This window comes from Cyphomyrmex costatus, unplaced genomic scaffold (genome assembly GCF_001594065.2).
Source record: "Cyphomyrmex costatus isolate MS0001 unplaced genomic scaffold, Ccosl1.0 scaffold413, whole genome shotgun sequence".
NCBI classification, from domain to species: Eukaryota; Metazoa; Arthropoda; class Insecta; order Hymenoptera; family Formicidae; genus Cyphomyrmex; species Cyphomyrmex costatus.
The window spans coordinates 569,048-589,802 of NW_017278351.1; the positions used below are offsets into that span (position 1 = coordinate 569,048).

The following is a 20,755-nucleotide window of genomic DNA, read 5'->3' on the forward strand; positions in this document are numbered from 1 at the left end:
TGTTTTTTTTATTTTTCTCTGAAGTAGAACACATGGTGTAATAAGTTGAAGTGAAATAAAAGTATATTTGTTTCACTTTAATTTATTATACCGTGTGCAGTTTAGTTTAGAGAGTGAAGAAATAAAAAAACAGATAGCATGTGTCTTCGAAATTTAGCCGTTTTGGACATATCTAGTTACATAAAGTATTCGCCTCGAATTTGTGTGAAGAATTATCTCTTAAAATTTTTTAGAAAAAAGATTTTAAGTGCGTACGTGCATGCGTATGTGCGTGCACGCGTGCGTTTAGTGAGTCCTCGTTGTTGGTTGTTCCGATTGTTGCCGTCTTCATTATTCTTTTCATTAGAGAACCCGAATGATAGATACCAATCGCCAAAGTAAATGTGTATTTAAAAGAAAAACTCAAAGAAAAACGGTACTATATCGTTGCTTATTATTACGTGCATCCAGGGATTATTAATTAGTTTAGCGTACGCTGACATACGAGATGCATCAAATATGATAAAATAAAAGCGTGTTAACAGGAAGGTCATCATTTGATTGTCAGTGAACAAACAACGAGACCTTATAGTATTAAGCGCTCTCACGCGTCCGCGATAAACAAATTATTCGGCAATAACACGGAAAACAGATTTTGCCGAAGTACGTAAAGATTTAACTAAACATATAGATCTGAAAATAATTTTATTGGACTAGTAAAATAATTATGTAGGACGATGCTGTCTAAAATATATGTAATTCTAAACATATCAGTATTCACGCCTATTTCCTTTCTTTTTCTTAAGTAATGTTCAAAATTTATTATCGGCGCTGAAAACTTATAGTTTATGTAATGTGCTATATATTCTCAGTACTAACAATGAATTTTGAAACAGACTTAATAAACATAGAGCAATAGACGTTGAACATAAACACATTTCAAATCAATGTTCTGAATTATAGATCTCGGACTGATGTAGGACGTTCAAGTTGAACGTTATTTATAGAATGTCAAAACTTTTTGCAGTACTTACATCATACTAGAGTTTTCTACGTAATCATTTTGACAACCTAATAATAAAAATATTTTTAGATCTATATGTACCCTATAGTTTTATCTCTTATTGCTTTTTTTGCATCGCGTGTGCATATGCTTGAAATTTCTTTTTCCTTTAATTAATTTGCGACCATCGTTTCGTCAGGTCTCCTCGTCTTTTTCTACAGAGTCGAGGAATGCCCAGTGAGAAATGACAATGGAATTGACATCAAATTGATGTCGTTCGTCGTCGAAATCGTCAAATCGACGTCGATTCTATTGTCATTTCTCATTGGGTGGGGTTTTCGCAAACCATACTTCGTGATCCATATATACGACTGAACGCTCGAAATCTTGTTAACACACAATGCAAACACAAACGAGCAAACACACACACACAAATATATAAGATCACATATATCGTTCTTTTACATGTATTTGTAATTGTATTATTTTTTATATGCGTATATTTGCGTCGTTTTCTTGTCTATTCCATCTCATCGCGCGCGAGATAATAGCGTTAGCTTAAAGAAGAAACTGCGGCTTCTTGTAAATCTATCTAATATCGACAACTCTATCTCTTTTACACTTTGTAGTATACACACACATATAGCATACACATATTCGCGCGTTATATCGACCAATTATTATGAATGAGAGAGGTGAGTGCGCGCAAAGGCGAAGATGCAAGAAAGTGCTTTTTTCAGAAAACGATCTTTCAGATTTTGTATAAACTTATTATACAATATTATATGTATACATTCTATCTTCCTATATATATATATAATTATAATTATACTGTTACACACGTGCGGAACCATATCTGCAACTCTATGAACGTTCCGTTCGCATGATCGAACGTTATATGAAAGTTTTGTCACCACAAGTGAACTCTATAAATACTGGAGCAAGCCTTCTCTATACTAAATTATAGAAAATTGCGGCCCAACGAGGAAAAGGAGAAGGCAAACAATATTGGTTTTTTTTTTTACTCTTTTCTACTTATCGCGATAAAACAGTATTAATCAGCGAATCCTTGATAAAAACAAATAGCACCAACTTTGCATTAGTGTCTTTGTTTAGGAATTGGCACATCCTCACTCCTCGATGGCTCGCTTCAGTATGTAATAGAATTCACTGGTCATCACACTCTACCTGAATTTCTCGTAACAACGAGAGCGTCTTAGCGCACGTGATCGATGGTGATCGTTCTCGTCCCTCGCCAATTCGTTCGGAATCGATTCGGGTAGGAAGCTGCAATTCTCTCGACAGCACTTCTTTAACAAGATCGTCACCGTCGTTCACGTGGAGGAACGGGATATTAACCATGTATGTGATTCTACAATTAAACTGAAAACTGTAAGCAAAAGTCAACTCTATCGCTATTTTAACTTTCAGAGTTTAATAAAACGTTTTCACTAACACAACAAGCGGTCTCGTTATGAATCACACCGTGAACCGTGTCGCATATCTCTGCGATCTCTGCGCTATTAAATGTAGAAACGCAATGTCGTGACACATTATCGCGATCCTTGCCCTATGATCTACAGCCCATTGTTTAAGATTTGATTTCGACTAACGTTTCTCACAGTCACGTAAGAATTAGGGCATCGACCGCTATGATATTAATTGGAAAATCTCTCTATATATATTATATATATAAAGTATTTTAAAAAATTCAAGGAATGGTTCTTTACACAAATTCGAGATAAAAACTCCATACAACCAAACAGCTTAGCTCTACAAATACAGGTTGTCAAAGTTGAAGGAAAAAGAAGTTTATGCATTTTAGGTGATTTGGAAAACACTCAGAGATCGTTGGGTTTATCTTATTTCTTCTTACTCAATTTTATTTATTGAATTACAAAATCGTAGTTAAATTCTCCTGGTATCTAAGAAACAGTTTTTTTTTCACATTTTGAAAAAAAATAACGATTGGTTTTATTACTTAATTCCTAATAATATCATTATATTATTTATTTGTTCGATAATTGGTTGTAACATCGTGTATTTCTATTTAACATTAAATTTTACTTTTTAAACAGTTCTTAAAATAAGATTTAACTATTTAATTATTGTTTTCAAAAAATTGATGTAAATATTTAGAGACTGAAAAATCGATGGCATCAATATCCACGAAAATATGTTTCTTTAAGAAATATTTGTGATTAAAGCAAGATAACGTCATTAAGCATTTGAATTTCTGCGCCGTTCGCAATGTACTATGGGTAACTATAGATAATGTACAGGCTGAATTGATGTTCTAATCTTCCTATATATAACTTTATAATCGTATTTTAACGCCATACAAGATTCGACACCTACTGCCAGACACAATTACTTCTGTGTTTATTTATTCTGAATCTTCGCCAAATATACGTATACACATATAATTTGCAAATCAATAAAAATCTTTTTTTTAAGCTTTCAATTAGATCCGTAAACTCAATCAGTATTGTTCGTTCGCGTAATTTGACGAGCAGTGCAATGTCGTTTTTGTCCATATGATTTATAGAACTTTTGTTTTAAGGAAACGTCTATGTTAGGTGACAGCTTTACGAGTTGAAAAACGTAAAAGTTTTTAACTTTTTTATTTTAGTATTTTGCGTCCACTTCAATCCTGTAAAAAATTTTTAATTCCGTTCAGTCAATTTGGAGATTTTTATGTATGCATGAAGAATTTCATCACTTTATCATTCCTTTAAACTGATTGCTCTAATTTCGAAACTTTTTATTATGCCTAAGTATTTTAGGTAATCGTTGTATTTGTAGTTCAATAAAATTAGTTTTAAATACATATATAGCTTTAAGTACATCAGCGTTCTTTACGTGCAATATCCAAGAATCTTGAATTTTCAAGACAAGGGAACGAAAGGGTTGACGTTTTCAATGTCGTCCCGAGGCCGAAAGAGATATTGCGAATTCCCGAATCGGGATTTCTTCGCGAGTTCCAGAAGGTTTAGAAGGGTAGGATGACTGAAATCGGAAAGCTAGAGGAAGATTTGTTTTGGAAACATCAGCCGTGTGTGTCATCGCAAAATGGACCAACGTGTATAGAGGTTGCGCGCGCGCAACGCGCACCAGGTGGTCGTTGGTGATGACGATACTTTTAGCCTGGCGGGCAACATAGCTGAGGGGTGATTTTATCGACCAGGATACGCGAATCTCGAAAAGGTTCAGTAGTCGCGGGAACACCACCCCGTCAGAGCAGCTTTCGCTAAGCGTCTCATACGCGAACGCTTTCTACGGTGCTCCTGTTTTCTCTCTTTTTCCTTTTTCTCTTTCTACGTTCTTCTTACGATCGGTATTGTTTTCCAGCCTCGCTCCTTCCTTTCCTTTCCGCTTTCGCGTAATATCCTGTGACGGCTGCCAAAATACGACGCGAGCCGAAGAGGAGGTGCCATATTCTCGCGTACGAGCGATCCTAGATTCAGCTGCACGAAGTAAGTAAAACATGCATGATAAGAAGAATACAAAGAAGTGGATGTTATTCCTTGCGTATAAATATTTCTGGAATAAATCTCGTTTGAGACGCTTATTCGGTATAATTATCAACTCTTTCAAGTTGATCGCCACAACACGAATGTATACGGAAAGATAAATGCGTCACTGTATGTATCTTCTTCTAATTACGCGTTACAATGCGACTCTTGTTTTGATTTCGTTATTTATAATGCGAACTCCAATTGGTTCAAGATGACATTTACTCCCGAGAAAATATTCGCGTGATAATTTGTACAAGTCTCTATACATCTATTATCATTTCGTTTACGTTTTTAAGATGAACAAATATGGAGCAATCGGAGTATTCGGATACCATGAATTCGACGAGTTTTTCTTTCTCTTACGTTTAATGTTGTATTTAACATATATAAGGTTACGTTTATTATTATTATTTATTATAGATTCAGTGTAGAATTTTATTTTGGATTTAGAAGGCTCTATTATGCATGTTTAGAGGGGACTCAATAGAGAATCTGATTCGATGGTTGGACGCTTATCAACGAAGCGTGAAAATTCCCCTTGGATGTTGAATGTGGTCAATGGTGACCCATTTATCGATTTTCCGAGATTTTAGTGGAACATGTGCAACGTCATTTACGTTTGACCTAACGTAGGGAAGAGAAAGAAAGAACAAACACAAAAAGCTAGTACAATGAAAAACAAAAATCAAGGAAGCCTAGAATCCCCCGCGCGAGAATTCAATGCATCTCGTCGCGGACTACAGATTATCCATCATACAACGAAACGCATGGGATGAACCCGAGTAGTGTATTTGTCATCTGTCACGTCCACATGACAGCTGACAAATATTTACGTACACCCGCTGAAAGTTTGCATTTCCTATTCTCTCTTTACGTCCAACATTGTCAATGCTATAATAAAATTGCGATAGGTATATACACGATGAGTTCATATGGCGTGCAGTAACCTCGATTATCGGAAAATGTAGCTATACTTTTCTGGAGTGCAGCCAAACGAAATATCGCAACGACGAAGCGGCGTCACAAACCTGATCGGCAAGCGGCGAGTCAATGCACGAGGAGTCGATGCCATAAATTCATCCTCCATCCCCTCTCTCTCTCTCTCTCTCTTTTTCACTTCATTTTTCGGGGAAGCTCGATCGACGATTCGGTTGTCGATTAAACGTCGCTATGAAACGAAATATTGTCGCGATCATGAGAATCGTAGTCGTCGGGAGCGAAAAATGTTTTATTCTTCTTCGAATTTTTTTATATACACACTCAAAGTAGTAGTCGCAATCATAAAAGTGACAATTAACTGCTTATATAAGTTTTATATGTAAAATTAATATATATAGGTACAATATAATTGAATATTAATGCACATAGCTGATAAATTATTTTACAGTTGCAATAAAAAATAGTTTATTCAACTATATATACTAATTCTACACATAAAATTTGTACAGTCGTATAGTGGTCATCTTTATAGTTGCTACTATAACTATTATTCTCTGAATGTATTTGAAATAAAATCGTGCCGCCTCGGCCATTGCCTAATATAGAACAGTCCACAAATTGGTATCTTCCAGGATGAATAACCTCGACGCAACACGGAACTTTGTATTGAGCCAAATCGCGAATCCCTTTAAAAAAGAAAATCCAAAGGAGCTCGAAAGAAAAATATATGTAAATCGTAAAAAAGATATAAAATCAAGCGATATATGAAACGAAATAGCGTGAATTTACGAAGACGTCGGATATCCCGTTTCCATTCGCTCGCGCTACCCTCTTCGAGATTCCAACAGAAATCCAGGCTACGAGATAGCGATAATATTAGTTACACATTCGAGAGCGCCTATAACTCGGCCTACTGTATACGACGCACGTGGAGCTGCAACCATGACATCGGGGAAATCAGGCCACCGTTCCACTTTACGCCCTTTTAAAGCGATAACGGTCATATATCCGACTATTTTATGCGCGCACCCTACACCGCGCACGATTTGGAATATCCGTGAAATTGAAAGATCCTCCTGTTCGGCCTTCGATACTTTGAGCGGCCTAACACGGGGTGGAATTGAAATCATTTAAGTCTCTTTAAATAAATTAAAATTGCATTTCTCAGCCATCGTAAATACGATATTATACAAAGCAACGAGATGGCACGAAGAGGCGTATTTTCTCTGTATTTTTTCTGTTTATTCTCGCGTTCTCTGTGAACGTAGTCACGCGAGATCGTATTTATCATTGGTGCGTTGATGAAAATTAATGTATCTCTCGGATTATGGAAGAGAAAGAGAGAGAAAGAGAGAGAATGAGAGTTCGTCGAGTGTGTTTTTTAGCGGTTGTTATACACCTGTACTCGATCCGTGCTGGCTTCGGTTGTTCAATAATCGAGGTACAAAGGCCATCGCCCCTCTTGAGAACATATCTAGGCCACCGACACTACTAACGTTTGCCTGCAGTAATCGCCATCGTCGTTCGATCAAAGCAGTCCTCGCATTTGCGGGAACGACTACGTAATATTTCCATCAATTTTTCGATACACGAAAAATTCGATTCAAGTCGCACATCTCCTACAATTTAATAAACTCTATTACTATCATATATCCGAAAAGGTTTTTCCAAGTATATTTAAAAATTTAACTAGATACATACACACAGATCAAGAAATAATTTTGTTAAACCATCAAAATAATTATGTGGGACGCTCAGATCTATGTATGCTCTTTTCAATATATAATTGCTTAATATATATCTTAATATAAACAATATACGCAAGAATGCTCAAAGTGTAACATTGTGCACAATTCATTTGGAACAGTATGTGTATGCTGAGCACGATTTCGGTCAGTTTCGAATAGAGTTAGATAAGGGAGGTGTTTGATGCTATTAGCGTTATTTGTGTCATTCTATCTTCATCGTTTATAAGACGACACACAAGGATATAATGACACAAATAACGCTAATAACATCTTCTCCTAAATATAGGATTACTATACGCCGCATCTAACAAAAATTCAGAATAAAATGTTGGGAACATTACTTTGAAAAAGTAACTCGTTACCATTACAGTTACTTTTCGTAAAAAATAATTTGTTACTTGTTACTCCTTTTCAATAGTAGTGCGTTATCGTTACCGTTAATTAAAAAAGTAACGATTCGTTACTTTTCCGTTATTTTTCAAGAAAATTGTTGAGTTTAGTTCTCTCACAATTGATAAAATTAGGTTCATTTAATGTCTTTTGTACAAAACGACCGAATTTAGCAGAGGCAAGTGCTTTACCTCGCAAAGCATCGAGGTATTAATTGTTAAAGTTAATTATTCAGGAAACCTGTACTGATGATAAGCAGAGATGTGAGCATGTGTTGTTTAGGCGTATAAAATACAAAATATTTTTTAAGAAGTGAACAAAAAATGAGAAAAAATTTTATAATTGCATTTATTGTACGTAATTTTTATTATACACAATGTCAAATTGTATTAGGTATAAATATTAAAGAATCATTGAACGCTCACTGATCAGTTTTCTCTGTTATGTTTTCTGTTTAGTATTGTCTGGATCCACTCAAATGTTGTTTTATCTTTGTTATTCATAATGATAAATAAGAATAAAACAACATCTAATGGATACACTCAGATGATGATTTTAACGCAGCCCTGAATCCATTAAAAACTAAAGTAACGATAAAAGTAATGGCTAAATTCGTTACCATTATTGTAAAAATATAGCGGCATTATCGTTACCGTTATAGAGTCAGAAAAAAGTAACGATTGTTACTGAAAAAAAGGTAACGAAAAAAGAGTAACGTCGTTACAAGTAACGCGTTACTTTCCAACTCTGCAAAAAACTTCATTTATTAAGTATTATTTACTATGTTTAAGGTAAACGATCTATACTAGTAAAAATTTTGTATTGTTTATATTATTATGAAAAAAACATTAGAAATCCGAAATACTTATTTTTCGTATTAAACAAGAAACTTTTTGAAATGCTTGCATTTTTTCTGTACATTTTATATAGGGATGAGCTATTCATGGGAGAGCAAGTGGGATGACGGCTTATAACAAATTTTCAAATAAATAATACTTATATATTATAAATAAGACGGAAAATGACATAACTTATAAAATGTATTTACAAAATTTTATTAAGGAATAAGAATAATAAATGTGTGTGTATATAAATAAAAAGTAATACAAAATAAAATTATAATTCTTTACATATATTACAAATGTTATGATTGAAGTACACATATATTTCATGTAATACGTTTATTGCATTTAGTACACTGAAATCCAATCTGTGCACTTTTTATAAAGGACGTAATAAAATGTTGGGTGCACATTATCACCACTACTTCTATTTTTTTCTGACTTCTGTGGTGTAGGTTTTTGCGCGGCGTAAATACCGGAGCTACCCTAGTTCTTCTCGCCTGTATCGAACGAAAAAAAAAGCAAAAGTCCCGGCCATTCTACATTCTCTAATCTCATTTATAACCATCGCGATTAGTTAACATGTAATAATGGTCACTAGAAAATATAATACAAGCTGACTAGTAACCCTCGGGATGAATATGTGTAGTGTTGCGAGGAAAATTGAAATGCAACTTGTGTCGTCGTGTGTACACAAAAGCGTCTAATTTTATAATTAAAAAGCATTCAGTATTAAACTATACATTTTTAGATATTTTAGAAAAATCGTCCATTCTTTCTATTCATAAATACGTCACTGTCGTCACTGCCAATAATGTATATAATTCGATCGTTGCATCGCTCGCTTCTTCAATTTTTCATGTTTTCACATGATCTCGTTTCAGAATGATTACAGCGTTACCAGTACCTTCGGTGAAGGTCTTTCATAAGACTTATTACCAAGAGAAAAGTTCGCGGATAGGAAATAGTCAACCGGGTAGCCCATTGGCGGAAAGTGAGGCAGTACTGACGACAGATAAGGAGCCGCCGGAGTATTATTTCTGCGGACAGGTAAGAACTTTAATTATTTCGCTTTGTTGTTCGTCGCTATTGTTCGTTAGGGAGAATGTGTATCAAATGATAGGGGTGCTTTCCAATCGTTTAACACATACTTACGCAGGAATGCACAAAATGTAGCATTGGAACAGAATGTGTGTACGCTATGCACAGTTTTAATCCGATTTCGGATAGAATTAAATTAAATGTAATTTGTTTCAATGTGTACAGACAAAAAAAGCAGAAAAATTGGCCACTCAACATCCTCCTACCTTTATTTACAGTCGTTAAGGTTAATAACATGTATAATAATTGTCATCATAAAACACAAGCTTTATATATTATACTATAATACTTATAGCCGATTAATATAGCTCTTTATTATATTGTACAATTAATTCGGATTGAATATATATAAAAAAATTTAATCAACAACAATTATCAATCGTTTGAGTGTATGACAATGACAAATGTAGCTATTAGTTTTTATCAGATATTTGAGAATAACTTGGGCCGAAACGTTTGGTTAACGTGTAATGAATTTATGATGTAACGAAAGAAATTTTGTAATTATAAAAAGTATTCGCTAATACTATCTTGCGTGTGGTTGAATTAATGCTCTACTTCTGTATATCGTTTTAATATAGCTCTATGGATGTGTTTAAGTATTATGTCGATAATTACGGCAATTGAAACGGAACTTATGTCGGCATGTGTACGAAAATATTTAGTGATTTTATAATTGGAAAGCACTCGATATTACTTCAGGTCAATTCGCTGTACGTTGTCGTCGGATCGCTGCTGATGGGAGCGGTGGTGCTAGTCGTCGGTCTGGTACAACTTGCGCCGGGTGCAGAGGCTGCCCAAAACTCAGCAGCTTTGATCGCCACAGGAAGCAGTCTTTTGGTAATAGGAGCATTCCTCGCGCCGTTGCGAGCAATTTGTATCAAGAGGCAGAACGCGGCTCAAAAGGAAAATACTCATCAGCGCAGCGTCACTAGCATAGACATGTTGCTGGCCCAGCACAGGTAAAATCGATGAATCGTTCTTCGAATTCTTATTTCGCGCAAAAATATGTAGGAATCCTATTCTCGTTTCATTTTCTTTTCTCAAAAAGATATCGTTCCTCTCAGCGTGTCAAACAGAAAAACTCTCAGTAATTCAGTCTTTAAAAATCGATAGGTTGAAAATATAGAAAAAAAACGTGTTTCACAGCTTTATTTGTAACCGCAGGGATTAAAAAATGTATACACTCACTCATTCATCCATCCACACGCACGCACATACGCACGCACCCACGCAATATAAAATATTATTTTATATAAATGAAGATCAACACAGACTACGAATTCTTTAATCTTAGACAGACAATATATAGATAATAATAGATTTTTTAAAAAGAGAGTGAGAGATCTTGTAAAATGTAACCCTGTAAAATATTAAATTAACCCTTACAATATGATATTGGATGAGGCACCATTAATTCGGTGCCTCATCCCTATATACCATCGTGGATCACAATCCGTTAGAATTAAAATGTTTTTATATATTAAAAATGGTTCAAAAAATCTCTAAAAATTTATGAATTTACATTCAACTTTCTCTCAACAAGAGAATGTCACCACACTCGAATACGAGTAATAGGATCAAGAAGAATTCTTTATAAAACAAATGTATAACCTCCATTTTTTTGTAAAAAATAACAAAATATAGTATAAGTTATAATTACCGAAAAGTTCATAAGTTGGGAAAAAGTGACATTCAATTTTAAGAATTATAATTTTTTATAATAATTAAATGTAAAAAAAATAACCAGGTTTTTTTAGTTATGATATAAAGTTTTGAAAAAAGAAATATGAGGACTTTGAATTCTACAAAAAATTAAATTATTTGAGCACACGAAGGTAAGTAACTTCCCAACAAGGAACAAATCGAGTTAAAATATGCATTTTTTTTCATTTCGGTGTAAAAATAATGTATCTCTTAATAAAAAAAAAAGATTAAGAAACCGCGTTTACATTTTACACATAGTATATAAATACGATGGTGTTTACAAATCGACTTTCCGTACAGAAAGCAACAAATCTAAGTCTTTTGTCGCTGCTTTTGCAATAATATATCGTTTTCTTTTTTAAGCTTATCTCGTCTTACAATTATTTTTATACAATTTTAATTTTTCACGAAAAGTACCCTTTTCCTACTATCATAGGATGCTAGCGTCTTACTCAAAATTGAACTGTACGTAGTTTACAGGCAGATTGATGATCGCGATCGCCTCGCCGCGCACAGCTAGGTCTTTTCCAATATAAATTTGTTTTTAGGAGAGGATAACAAACGCCAAATCCATCGAATTTGCATGAAACTTACACGAATAGGAATCGGTTGGTCATTAGTGATTCACGATGGTAGGGTAAGAGTTAAAAGTTGAATAATCTGGCAATAATCCACTATGAATATGAGTAGGTATATAATTAATTATCTGTAAAAAAGTTTCTCGATCAAAGATTGAAAATTACTTGATTATAAATTTCAGCCTAAGAGAATTTTATTTCGCGCTGTTTGAGGTATAATAAAAAGAAAAAATATTGAAAATTATCTGTTAGAATATAAAAAAATGTTAATTATTAATAATGTGAAGTGTTTTTGTGATTTTCATATTCTTTGAAATTTTGAGATCAATCGTAGATCGTCCAAACGCAAAAATCAAATCAAACTCTGCCTAAAAAAATGTCGCTTTCCTTGAACGTTTTCCAACACAAATGATTCCTTTTACACCGAACACTTGATACGCGCGTATTAACTTAATTTCCATTAATTGTTATTAAATTATCTTAATTTCAACAATGTATTTGAATAATGTACTAAATTGATACAATATGACATATGCATCAAAAAGGTTAATTAAATATTCACATCATTTATCGCTGCAATTAACATAATTCAATAGAAAGTTACTAGTTAGTACCCCTATTATCAAATGCACGATGTAAACTAAGCCACAGTTGACATAGCGTAATACAGTGAATTATTTTATCTTGTTTGATAATAATTAAATAAAGTTGAGGTGATTCACTGTGCCATTTGTATTCGTTGCTGCAAAACATTTTGTAAAAAGTCCATTTCGAAATTTTCGCGCAAGAGCGACCACTTGTTTGATAATAATTAAATAAAGTTGAGGTGATTCACTGTGCCATTTGTATGTATTCGTTGCTGCAAAACATTTTGTAAAAAGTCCATTTCGAAATTTTCGCGCAAGAGCGACCATGCTTATCCTCATTCATGTGCTAGAAAAAAAAATGTGATTTCCCTGTGCTTCATCACCATGATCTCATTGTATCGACAGGGACTTCACGGTCCTGACACCCGACGAGCTCGAGGACCTCGTGAGTCGGCCGGTGCCTAATAATCTCGAGAACAAGCCGCACAAGCAAGATCACAACACCTAGGTGCTAGTTGTGTCGAGGAGGGTATCACCTTCTGCGTTGTCATCATTTTCGCCGTGCTCGAGCACCATCACGCCACCGTCGTCCGTTGCGTTGCCAGGACCAAGCTCCTCCATTTTGTACACACATCGTCACAATACGCGCGAGCATAGTTTGGTTTAATCGACGTGCATTCATATCGCCGCCGTCATTAGCGTATAGGGCCGTAAGGGGGGCTTCCTCACGTATTCTTTCTAACGCGTGCACCGCGTTGCCGTAAGACCCGCAAGCGAGACGCAGAATTTTCGAGGGTAGATTTCATGGCACTTACTCGCCAACGCGAGCGAGGAGATAGCCGATGCACGGCACGTACATCTAATCGTTCCTCAACGTATCGTGGTGACGATTAGAGAAGTTTCATCGATTCGAATCAGCCGTGCGAAATGATTTTTACAGAAGCGTCTTTAAAAAGCGTATGTTTCCTTTATTTCGTAATACGTATGGCAGCAATCGTTTATACCTGTACTTTGTTTTATTGCGAACATTTTTGAAGAAAATTAGTCTTCTTCAAACGACACGCTTATCTAAAACACGATTATTATCATGGATATTTTCGATATATCGTATTGTAGACGCTTCGCTTTGATTTAATCATTGTTAACATTTCATTGTTGATATTTTCACATTGCAGGAAAACCTGCACCTTAATGTCTTTAAAATACGATTTCTTACTAAAGTTGTAACACACGAGTGTTATTTCTTCAAAGACTAAATTGTGTTCAATTCACGAATGAATGAGGTATGACAGCGACAGCGACTATAACTTTGTCGTGAATTTCCATCTCGATTTAGACGTAGCATTGTATAACATATACTTACGATAGGATTTAAAAATTTTCACGATTTGTTATCAGTAAGGCGCTAAAAAAAAAAGAACAGACGAGATTACACGCGTATAGATGTTCTCCCAATGTCTTGCGGATAATTAATTGTTCGTTAAATACTTAAGAATGCGCTTGTTGCAAACATTTTACACAGACTTGCGCGATGTCTGTAATATGTCGATAGATCGTGCATAATGTCCAAATTGTTTGTGGAAGCGAAAGATAAAACGACATAATAAACTAGGAATGAATAAGTAACGACGAATCTCAGGAGTAATGAAATACATAGGGAGATTAATATGTGTTTAGGGTACGAACACAGAAGAAACAGGTCTTTTGCTTTCCGACAATCAGTGTTGATCGGCATCGATCAGTGGCAAAAATATATAAGTGTTATCTTATGTGACCGCACATAAAGTAAAAGCAGGTTCAGGCTTGTCTGCTCATATCAGCGACGTGAGTAAATTAATCGGAATGAATTTTCAGTTTTCTTGCCGATTAATTATTCATTCTCCTTTGGCAACTTTATAAGATCTCCCATTTAGGAGGATATAATAATCATTCTAACATAGATAAACTCTTGTTGGAAAAGTATTGGAAAGTAGTAAGCAAAGAGTTTTAAACTTTTATGACGCGTATTATGATTCAATATTTAAATTCAATATTAAAGTGATTATTAATTATGTGAAATTGAGGCTATAAATAATAGAAAGGTATAGTAATAATTTGTCAGAGACACAATTAATTAACTATAAAACGTCGATTCAGAAACTGACAGGTTTCCTACTTTATTAGGTATTTATTGTGTCTACCTCAAACGCCGATAGCCCGCGCCAACCGGAAACCAGGAAACCTGTCTTCTTTGTACTCGTACCCTTATACAGAATGGCGTGCAAAAAATGGAAATCAGTAGAGCGGACGTGCGCATTACGTGTACGTGTATGCGTTTAACCTATTGAGTTTTAAAGTCTCTAACAAAAATTTATGTGCTAGGTGCAATTATAATTCTCACCTTCGAAACTTTTGAGTTTCTAGTTGCTCGTTTGGGATATCGGACCTTGATTTATAAATTCTCGAAACGAGGTCGACACGAGGTTGCGAAAATATCCGAAAATGCTGATTTCTATTTTTTATGCAAATTATCAGATTCGGACGCTTAGAATAGATATGAGATATCAAATCTTGTTAAGGGAATGAGAGAGAACTTCGCCATTTTAGGCTATCCAGCCGTCAATCATATGTGTATAATTTTGTAGGTAATAATGGCAGTATTTTTTAGAAAAAGTAAGTTCAGATCCTCAAACCCAAAGTAGTTTAATCACCTAAGATTTTTTATTCTATAACAGTTGAATGTAACTTCTAGAATCTTGTTTTACTTTATCCTCTCCTAAAGATTTTTTTTTGCGTGCAAACTATGATAAGGAGCTCGTGATCTCGTTAATTATAATATCGACATTGTTAATCCAATTCTTCTTAAAGTTCCAATACAGTTCAGGTATATTAATAAAACACGATAGTATGTCTACATTGTAGCAGAAGGTAATGATGAAGAAAAAGATGTTATTAAAGAACATTAACTGCACACATGTAAGTCATGCTCGTACTGTAGACTGCTTACATTATGTCGATCATTTCGTACCTATAAGCTAAATATCTTTGTAATGGCACACAGATATTTTCTGAGAATAAATAACATATTTGTCATATTGGACAGTTCAGATGGACCATCAAACGAATTAAAATGACATCATTAGGAGGCTAGAACTACTTCCGATGAGGGTTTTTGAGGATCTTGCTTTTCTTGAATACTATCATTATTATCTATAAAATTATATGTATACGATTGATGACTGCAGACGCGGTTGGTCAAAAACTTTTACGAAAATGGACTAAGTTCTTTTGACATTTATCCTCGCCGCGATTCTTTATCAATTCATCTTTGACACAATCTCCGGTTGAGGGGCAGACAACTCCTATTTTATGAAGCCGCGAGAAAAATAAGCACGCAGACAGAAATGACGCTTAACATAGAAATATAAATCAAAATATTGTAGAAGGCTAATAATAGACGATTCCGATCGCATTTATTTACTTTGTATACTATAAAAAAAGAGGGTATCATTTAGGTTTATAAACTGTCCGCAAAATATTTCGTAAAGTTATTGTCATAAAAGACGCAAAATTTTAACATATGTATTTATTGCGTTTACAAACGCAATCTTATCAAATTCATTGTTTAATATAGAATTGATAATACAACAAAATAATAATGATACGCGTCTGCAGAATTTACAATAAAATATTGATTAAATTATTTCGAGGAGGAAACATATCTACCGACTTGTACGATTTATGCGAGTAGAGATATATTTTTATTGTCATTCTATGTAGCGGCTGCACACAAAGGAGAGAGATAGCGGTTATAAATAAGAACTATCTACGTTTATCAATTTAAATAAGATTTTCATTTACCATAAGATTTCTATTGAATGTTTGCCTCAATTTCGAAGACTAGAAATCGCCATAAATTTTTTATTAACACATTAAACACGAAGCCGAGTTTTGTTTTAATTTCCATTTAGCCGAGGGGAAACGTTCAACCAATATGTAATTTAAGAGATGTAAACAAGAAATAGCGATAGCGGTAAAAAGGCGATTCATCGAATCGTCTGGAGGCCATTACACGTAAAAGTTTTAGTCGTAATTATAAGATCATAAGAAGTGATCATGGATTGCTATCGCATCCTTATGGACCGAAACTTTTCTAAACAAAAAGTTCAATATCCCCAAGGATCAACGGTGACGTCACGTTTAACGTGTTAATAACAAGTTCTATTTACAGAGAAATTCTAGTCGTGGGCGCAGGAAGACCAGTTTGATCGTATTTTCAAGTTATTCTTAAATTCGATGCGTATATTCTCGATCACCGTTCAGGAGAAACTGGAAGGAACCAGACTTTCTGCGAGGAAACACGAGTGAGATCGTTACTGTTTTCGCCGGAATGTATCATTTTGCTGCGATAGGATCTTAAATGTAACGCGATTTTTTAAAGCGAAGTACAACAGGAAAATATATGAATATGCAGGTATCGCTGCGCCAAGATCGATCAATAACAATAAAATATAATTAAGGGTTCATTTTACTTTGTGGCCTAAAAAAATTCGATTTTTAGGGTTTTTTCCGGAAAAAATAATTATATATATATATATAAGATATATACGTTATTGTTTTTACATCTTTTTCCATATTTGTTATACTTTTCTCTTTAATTTAAAATTTTTGCTAGGTCAATTTGTTGACTGTTAGTCTACGTAAAATTTCAAAGAAGAAGTCTCTCCGACTTGAACATGGCATCAGAATGGAAATATTGCAGGTCACACTAATCAAAGAGTTAAAAAAAACGATTTTCCTATTCAGAATATATCTATTATATTACGATAATTGACTTTGGATAAAAATTAATAAAATAGCGGCTATTTGAAATCAAAAGTTTAAAAGAAGTATCTATAGATACTGATAATTGTAGTCTATCCAATAGAAACAAACATTGCTCTACAATTGTGCATATTTTAAAAGTAATGCGTTCAATAGTTTTTGCTTTGTCACTTTTCCATTAGATCGAAAAATATTGTTTCGAGAAAAATGTATTTAAAATTTCAAGTTAATTTTTCTTATTGTTACTGTATACATAAATAAGGCCATATATGCCTGTATTTGATTACTTACAACTAATCAGCTATTCCAAGGCCATACAACCTTTGGTGAAAAAAATTTAAAATAAATAGCTAAACACATTTTAAGTTAATATTGTGTATTACCGATGACAAATAAGTCTATTATAAACTATCCGTCGTATATCTGTAGCGTGAGTTTGCTACCTGCTTGTGCATAACCGTCTTTATTGCTTCGTAACTATTTTATCTTTCAGAATTTCATATTAAGGCTTCAACGCAATATTCTCTACACTTCAGTTATCAAATTATGCAAATAATTTTCGATTTTTTAAAACCCAACGAGGTAGAATGGGCCCTTAAGTGTCAAGAAAGGAGCTCAGAAATCGTTCCACTGGGTGATCCTATACACTTCGAATAATTACGTAGATGGTTTCATGTTGTACGAAAAGAAAAGAGAGAGAAAGAAAGAAAAAGGAGAAGTTGGACATAATTTTAAGAGATTTAACGCACACAATTAGTCGTAAGCATTTTTATAATGGTGTTTATAATGTGTATTAAAATTATTGTTAATATTATACTATTACCCATCACGCATATACACACGCATACTTAGGTTGATAAGGGAAGACTCGAAAAAGTATTTAGTTCAGCTTTCGGATGGTTATTCTGGAGCACTAAAAAATAATCCCTATATAAAGCCCTAAATTGCATTCATATATTTTTCGAGAAAATCGTAATTATAGATCACAGTGACTGTTCGAATCTGGAGAAATCGATAGATTTTGAAATCAATGTTAAAAAAATAATTAATTTTTATGTATATATTTTTTAGGTCTATTAGTTTTTTGAAAAAATTAACAATCTTTGATTTCAACCAAAGCTTGAAATATCTCGCGAACGATTGCCACTAGAGATAATAAACTTCTGAAAACGTCCAACGACTGATTATTATGAATTTTGGCAGAAATACTCTAAATAATGACAAATACAAGAGCATATGCTCTTAAATGGATTTTTACCGATAAAAAATTTAACATCAAATATGTTTAAATAAAGTTATATACTGCTAAAATAGAATTCCAAAAATAATATACATATTCAATTTTGATGAAACGTTGCAGAATGCTTTGTAAAACATTTCTAGACAGTGAAGGAGGTGGGATGAACTTTTTCATGTGGAAAGTCATGCGCCTATAGGCAGGGCGGGGGAGATGGGGTAGACCTTGTTTTACGTGGAAAATCGAACGCTTTTAGGCAGAAGAGGGTGATGTGGACGACGCTTTGTGTGGAAAGTAGCTCCTAGATGAGTGGGGAAGTAAGATAGATTTTATTTCACGTGGAAAGTTGAACGTCCATAGAGATATGGGGGATATATGGAGTGAATCTCACTTCGCAGATATATAATTTTATTTAAACACACGTACATTTTTGGCATTTTTAAAAAATTTTTTTATCGGTGAAAGTGACATCATTTAGAGTATTTCTGGCAAAAAGATACTCGTCGATAAAGTAAATTCTATTTAGATGTATGGCAATTTATAAATTTACGAAAACTTAAAAAGTACGTTACGGTACAGCTATGTTCTATACACAATTCTGGACCTATTCCATAAAATTTTAGAATACAAGAATTTTAGAATATATTATTTTCGTGTAAAAAGAAATTTACTAAAATTATAATATATTTATTATAGATTTATATATTATATATTTTTAATTTATAATACACTTCATATATTTTATGTAACATTGAAAATGATACGAGTCGAAACGTTTGTTTTAGATATGTTTATATGATTGTTTAAATTAAATTGTTCATTATATAATTTACTTGGCTCGTTGCCTCCTTTATATTTATACTGTATTATAATATATATTATAATATATATTCACGATATTTTCGCAAAACAAAATTTAATAGAATTCTAGCGCATGTATATTACTTTACATTTTTCACTTCGTGTGGAATTATTTTCGAAAAATTTTACATTTAAATGGTCTTATTATATACCTTACAATAAAGCAAACAATACTCTTAGATTGTAACACGAACAAATCTCAATATACACTTATATTTTTTATTGCGTATGGTAAAGCAAATGTTGTCAGCGCTAAGCAAAAGATATTCGTCGATAAAGTAAAACTGAGAATTTACACAAAACTTGTTGAATAACAATCAAATTGTCCAGATAAAGATGCGATTGTAGCTCAAGGTTAGCGTGTTAGATTATTATCCCAAAAATTTTAGATTTGAATTCCGTCGATCCCGCTTACACGAAGAAAAATAGAAAGTAATATTATGTGCTCGAATTCTAATAAATTGTACGGATAGCAAATTGACATGTCCATGTAGGAATACGCGTACACTTATGTAAAGTTTATTTTATTTTTCTAGTAAATGAACAATCGTCGTACAGCAATATTGTTAAGTATTTTACAGAATTATGATTAATCGACGATCACTTATTTACCAGAAATGTATAATAGCAAATTTTCGCTATATTCCGAAACAGATATAAAAAACATATTGTTAATTGTAAAAATTCTCATTACATGTGTTATACTGATGGAGAATTCAATTATCATAAAGAAACAGAACAGAAGCTGTTCATTACTTTACTGAAAAATTGCGAATATGAAATTATTCAGCTGAAAATAACCAGGGAATGGAAAGTTATTTTTTAAAAGTAATAAGTTATAGTGTATGTTACTTGTTACCGAATAGAAAAAGTAATTAGTCTCCGATTTTTAAAAGTAACTCGTTACAGTTACTGTTACTTGCAAAAGTAACTTTTTGTTACTTTTCCATTATTTTTAAAAAGTGAGTCTAAAAAAATGTACTTTTCCAATATTTTTGTTTAAATGTTAATAAAAGCAGTATATATAATGACACTGGCTTTACTTTTTAATTTTTTTTGTAATGTATTTTCATAATATTCTGAAACCTATAAACTATGCACGTATTTTAAGATATTTATTCGACCAATATAGGTTACCCAAAAAGTAATTGGTAACTTCGTTATTATAAATAATTCGGTATTATAAATAACAAGTTACATCCATTTCCTGAAAATAACATTAGCTTGAAAATCATCAAAATAAATCATCAAAATAAAAGCAAAAAAAAGAGAAATTAGAAAAATCAGAAAAATGTCTGAGTACTAAATGTATAAATAAGCATATAATCCGAGTACAGCTCTGTAAGAGCCCGATCACGATACGATTTTTTGACCGTTTCGATAGTTTTATCGAATCGTATCGTGTGAACGCGCCCATATAAAATGTATTGTTATCGTAATGCACGATAACAGAATTGATTCG

General features: G+C 33.4%; 1 protein-coding gene across 1 annotated transcript; it reads left to right on the forward strand.

Annotated features, from left to right (window-relative positions):
* Nucleotides 1–9,304: 9,304 nt before the first annotated feature.
* Nucleotides 9,305–12,915, forward strand: LOC108777193 (uncharacterized). The gene is made up of 3 exons (XM_018544015.1): nt 9,305–9,469; nt 10,223–10,482; nt 12,798–12,915. The coding sequence occupies exons 1-3, from the start codon at nt 9,305–9,307 to the stop codon at nt 12,898–12,900; spliced, it is 528 nt and encodes a 175-aa protein (XP_018399517.1). The 3' UTR covers nt 12,901–12,915.
* The last annotated feature ends 7,840 nt before the right edge of the window (nt 12,916–20,755 follow it).

Excerpts from the sequence above, each read along its gene's own strand:
- LOC108777193 (XM_018544015.1), top strand. The coding sequence starts at position 9,305 with ATGATTACAGCGTTACCAGTACCTTCGGTGAAGGTCTTTCATAAGACT. Across the intron at positions 9,470-10,222 it reads AGTATTATTTCTGCGGACAG|GTCAATTCGCTGTACGTTGT; the intron begins GTAAGAACTTTA and ends ATATTACTTCAG. Across the intron at positions 10,483-12,797 it reads ATGTTGCTGGCCCAGCACAG|GGACTTCACGGTCCTGACAC; the intron begins GTAAAATCGATG and ends TTGTATCGACAG.